Source organism: Rhagoletis zephyria, unplaced genomic scaffold (genome assembly GCF_001687245.7).
Source record: "Rhagoletis zephyria isolate East Lansing unplaced genomic scaffold, Rhagoletis_zephyria_1.1 Rzeph_scaffold_05436, whole genome shotgun sequence".
In the NCBI taxonomy this organism is placed as follows: Eukaryota; Metazoa; Arthropoda; class Insecta; order Diptera; family Tephritidae; genus Rhagoletis; species Rhagoletis zephyria.
Window position 1 is genome coordinate 22,867 of NW_016162519.1, and position 5,973 is coordinate 28,839.

The window sequence follows — 5,973 nt, forward strand, 5'->3', positions numbered from 1 at the left end:
AGGAAAAAATCGGAAAGTCGATCAGAAAAAAAATGCAAAGTGGATGAAGAGCGGATTTTTGTCTGCTTACAGATTCAATTTTCGGATACTTTGACGATCTGTTTTCCCACTAAGGTGTGCGGCAGAAACGTATGTACAGACAAGTACCTAAAATTGTTTGTGAAACGGATACTTTTTTGGCTGTTTTTTTCGAAATTTGTCTGATTGAATTCTTCGTTCGGAAATAAAAACCTCTTTCAGAAGGCACTTCTGGGTATTTGTCAAAAAATAGTTTCTCTGATTTCCTACTAAATCGTTTACTCTTTTATAAAATGATAGTTTTAAATTTTAAAAAGAGACAATTCAAAGATAAATGTAAATAATAGGGGCCTTCATCTAAAGTTATAAACTGTTGATAAACTTGATAAAATGATAAATTTATCATTTTGATAAATGAACTGCCAAACTTTGTACGGAAATCTATTTAAGCAAAGTTTATCTCTTTATCAAACGAATTTGGTAGATAAATATATGAATTTCACAAAAATTCCACTTTGACAGATTGCTAGTTGGTCGCTTCTGCTACGAACATATAAAACACAAATGAACAAAATTGAAAGGTAAAATTAAACGTAACTACACATATAAGTTAAATAATAAGCAATTTTATGTAATTATTCCCCAAGGTGCGTTCATGTACGTATGCGGATAAACTAATAAATTTAAGCAATTAATCCCTTTATCACTTTAGATGAAGACCCCTTCTATAAGTAGCAAAACTTTTAATTAATACTAAATAATAAAAAACGCTTAAGTTATACTACGCTTACATATATGTAAATAGATTATCCTATTTTTCGAGCTTGACTCCCTAATCTGTAATTAGAAAAAGAGATTAGCCATACAAAACTTGTCACACGTTAATCTGTAATTATAAAATAATCTCAGACTAAAGCGATAACTTTTCGGTGTTAACCCTGGTTTTATCCATGAACCAAAAAGACAAGATCACGCGGGCAGGAGAGTAGCCCGTTAAGCTGAAATTAGTCAAGAACGTAAACCTACCGGTACGTAAACCCGAGTCAGCTGACACGATCTGTCTTACCAAAGCGCCATGTAAATGAAAACTCAACACCGCAGAATTTTTCTGTAGTTGTAGCCCGTAGCGCAGAAATCTGCGGAATTTAGATTTTTCCGTGTCAGCTGATTTCTCCTTCTTTAGATGGTTGCCACTTCGTCAGTTTTACAGATGGTAAAAAGTTATGTTCCTATTCAAAATGTTTAAAATTTACTATTGAATAAGGTTTTTGTTGAAAACTAAGTAGCTTATATTTAGCTAAAATCTATTATAGCACGAAAAATTGTAGTTGAAAGGGTAAGTTTATGAAAAGGCAATTGATGAGTGGCAACAGTGTAGTAAGCAACACTGAGGGCTCCAGTAATCGACAAAATTCTGCTATAAGACTGCGTTAAGTGAACGCTGAACGTTTCGACTAATTTCGCAGTCTTGTAAGCAGAATTTTGTCGATTACTGGAGCCCTCAGTGTTGCTTACTACACTGTTGCCACTCTTCAATGCCTTTTCATAAACTTACCCTTTCAACCACAATTTTTCGTGCTATAATAGATTGTAACTAAATATAAATTACTTAGTTTTCAACAAAAACCTTATTTAATAGTAAATTTCAAATATTTTAAACATATTTCGAATAGGAACTTATAACTTTTTTACCATCTGAAAACTGACGAAGTGGCAACCATCTAAAGAAGGAGAAATCAGCTGACACGGAAAAATCTAAATTCCGCAGATTTCTGCGCTACGGGCTACAACTACAGAAAAATTCTGCGGTGTTGAGTTTTCATTTACATGGCGCTTTGGTAAGACAGATCGTGTCAGCTGACTCGGGTTTACGTACCGGTAGGTTTACGTTCTTGACTAATTTCAGCTTTAGAATCGCATTTAGGAAAAAAGTTGAACGATTTTGACATTAGCCGTTTGTTTACATTTCTTCGTTGTTTACAATTTGGTAGTGGCTTTTTACTGCAATTTTCTTCATTTTCGCTTGTGACAACGTGTGTACACATAAGATAAAGAATAATTTAACACAACGGCATTATTTATAGAAGAATTTGCATAATAAAAATGATTTTTCATGCGTTCAACAATTTCGCGGTTTTCTCCGTTCTCTTCGTTGTTTACTTCTTACAACAAAGATGGCGTCGAGATTTCGGCAGCTAGAAAATAACTTTTTTCGTTCTTTCCTTCCCGCGTGATCCTGTGTCTTTCGTTCATGGGTTTTATCGAATATTTTTGCGAAGAAGAGGAGAAATGCCAAATGAGAAAGTGAACAAAAATAGACGCTACCAAGGAAAAAAGGTTTTTCAAGATATTTTTAAACAAATATTAAGTTCAATTAAATTAAATTGTTTACAGCCAATTTCACGAAGGAAATTTAAAAATGTTTTTAGTTTTTTAATTGTATATGGAAATTGACAGAAAATAAAAAATAATTTTCTATTAAATTGCTGGTGAAACCGGCTGGGCATAAATGCAGTTTGGCTCCAAATCTCAAATAAAAAAAAATATAGGGATCGATAGAGATGATTGAGTTGAGTATAACAGTATACTTCTTTTTTTGGGAAACAACAACAATAATTATCAAAGGTTAAAGTTCAAAATAAGCTATTTTTGAAATAAAGATTTCTTAAAAACAAATGGAATTTTGAAAAATTTGATATCATTCAATAGGAAATTTGATTCCCTTTAATTTGTATATAGGTTTTATAGTTCTTACAAAAATTGAATTAATGTAAAATAGTTATAAAAAAAGTTTACAAACCCTAAGTGCCTAAGGCCGACGCCGCCCACGCAGAAAGGGGTCCAGTGCCGTTTCTTTGCAACACATACTACGTTTATACGTAAGCTATTTGCAAATAAAAATAATTTGCAAATACCTAACTCACTGTTTATTCGATGGTGAAAAATTCTTTTTTAATGTTGCCTGATTTTAAAAAGGTAATAATATGACGATCGAAAAAGAAAATAAAGTTAAAAATGGCAATAAGATGACCATCGAATAAGAATATAAACCTAAGAATGGCGGCGTCTTGCGCTTATTTGCAAATAGTACCACTAATCAATACTTATTTGAGTGATTTTAGTTATTTGAAAATAAAAAATTAACTCAGCGTTTATACGCCAAATTTTACCAATTTACAAATTGTTATTTGCAAATAATACGTGCGTATTAACGTAGTAACAGAAAGAGAATTCTACTTTTTGAGGGTTATAGTCCCTAAGTGCAGCCGAAGGCCGCCTACGCAGAAAGATGTTCTCTGCAAAAGGTATTTTTTTATAATTATTTTTATTCATTCAATTTTTGTAAGAACTATACAACATATATACAAAGTTCGTATAGCAAATTAAGGGGAATCAAATTTCCCATTAAATTATATCAAATTTTTAAAATCAATTTTCATCCATTCCATTTGAACTTTAACCTTTGATAATTGTTGATGTTGTTGTTTTCCTAAAAAAAAAGAAGTATACCGTTATACTCAGCTCAATCATCTCTATCGATCCCAATATTTTGTTTTTTTTAAATTTGAGATGTGGAGGCAAACTGCATTTGTTTAACCGGCTGTTAATATAGCAGAAAAAAGTGATTACGGTGTTGAATTTAACTTTCTCTGAGGTGGGAGAATAACAAGCACAACAAATTTGACAGCTAGTAATCTCATGATTTACCTGTGTAAATGTGATTAAAAAACGAGCTTTGATTGATTTTAGCTGCGTTCCAGCAGCAGTACGAATAGCATGTTGTGCAGGATTTTACAGGATTTACAGGAGCAGCTGTTTTCGCCATTAATAAACCGTATGTAAGGTTTCGAGCGGGAATAGCTTCCTATAAAATCCTGTAAATTCTTGCTATTCGTACTGCTGCTGGAACGCAACTTTTATATTTATATGTAAACATACTTTTAATCAGCTCTATATCATAACCGTTCTCCAAATCCGATATACCCAAGGCACATCAATGTATGGATGCGCCTTGGATATACCGACAATATATTGCACACATTGTAATATTTAAAAAAGAGTTGCATTCGTTTGACAGTTCCCTTCACTAGTTTTACTTTGAGAATTTCTCAACAACGAATCGTCAACGGCAAACAACGAAAGCAGGGCGAAGTCAGTCATTCGTTCGGAACACAAATTCGAATTATTTTTTTTGCACAATATACAAGAAAAAGCTTTCAGTTAATTTTCTTCTCAGCTATTTTAATCAGTCATTCATTGAAAATCAACTGCCTAGTGAGGTGCTGTGAAGAATACTGGTGCAATTGAGATAATTTTTTGCAAATTATCTGCAAGTGGAAAAATTTGCACCATATTCACGTGTGTAAGTTTGGTTGTGAGCGCCTGTGGTGTGTGGAAAAACGAAGCAGCACAGAGCAACTAATTGGCCAAAAGGAAGACAAGAGCGTCGAAAGAAATTAGTGGCTTTATAAAAGCGTATCATCTGTGCATCAGAAGTAAAACCACAAAGTAATAAGTGATTTGGAGACTTATACAAAACAATTTATTGCGATGGAGCAAATGAGTCAGATTATTACAAACTTGCTGTCTTCGGATAACGATGTAATCAAGAAGGTAAGTAAAACACGACCATACAAACGCATTTAGGTTACGTGCACTTGATAATTGATCATAAATAATTAAAATTCATTCATCATTCTAGATAATTGCAATTGCAAATATATTTTACATAGAACATAAGCCGATTTCTTGTAAAATGCAAATTAAGGGGGGGTCATCTTACAATGCAAGAAAAAAAACACGTGGAGCAGCGCGCCATCATCATCAGCTTTTTTGCTTTTCACCCCATTCGCCGATTGCCATGTTGTCTCTGCAATTTTTTTTTGGCACGTTTTAAATTCGTTCGTCTCATTTTGACACATAAATATACAGTGCTGTGAAGAGAAAAAGCAACCAAGCTCATATTCATGGCTATCGCTGAATCCATCGTAGTAAATTTTTTTTGTGGAATCTACGAAAATGTTATTACATACCGAATTCGAATAGCTACGTGCATAGCATATTCCTAGATACGTAGATTTTACGAACATCGGACTACGATCGATTCAGTGATAACCTCGCTTTTTTATTACCCCTATAAATGCTTCTAAACTTAAATACACTTCTTAATTTAAGTTTTAATATAATTGGACTTACAAATTTAAAAATTTATGTGAATTTGGTTCTGAGAATTTCTGCCTTTTACGGTACAAAATAAAATGAAGTTTTAGGGGTATTCGCTTCAACTTCACAAATCTTGAAAGTCGAGTCGTTAAACACGAGTGCATATTTGTTAAATCCAGTTTTTAACATTTTATAATACAAAAAAAACTTGGGTTCTCTAAATATTTTGGAAATTTTTTTTTATACTCCATACAAATCATGATTCAATAATTAATTATTATTGAATCATGCATACAAATCGGTAGAATTTGACGTTAATGAAAATTATTTTGTATTACTTAAGTAGCCCAACTGACATTTCAAGAAAAGTTGGGTTGAAATGCATTACTAGGATCGAAACAGTAATAACCCGAGGCACAACTTTTTAGTTTTCTTTTAGTATAATATGTGGCATCACGTTGGTGCAATAAACTTTTTAGTAATACCGCATTTATTTTTTATTTATTTATTCATTTTTTTTGTAGCCTCATATGTATGTATATTAACCACTTTTTAATTAAACAAGTAAGAAAGCCTAAGTTCGGGCGGAGCCGAACATTAAATACCCGGCGCAATTATTAAATATATGTTTTCCACCTTTCCGAAAGCTACCGCTACACGATAATCCGGGGTGTATAAATTTTAAGTAAATTAGCGTCCTTAAATTTCGAAATATTGCAGTTTCAAGCATTTCTGAAATATACCGTTATATGAAAAGCGGTCGTAATTTTAGTCCGATTTCAATAATTTTCA

The 5,973-nt window shown here is 32.6% G+C and overlaps 1 protein-coding gene across 1 annotated transcript in view; it reads left to right on the top strand.

The window, feature by feature from the left end:
- Window positions 1–4,569: 4,569 nt before the first annotated feature.
- The window catches only part of LOC108372102 (importin-4-like), an 8,251-nt gene continuing 6,847 nt past the window's right edge, over window positions 4,570–5,973 (top strand). Inside the window, exon 1 of the mRNA XM_017627748.1 lies at window positions 4,570–4,632. Within this exon, the coding sequence (XP_017483237.1) occupies window positions 4,570–4,632 (63 nt within the window). The remainder of the gene's footprint in view (window positions 4,633–5,973) is intronic.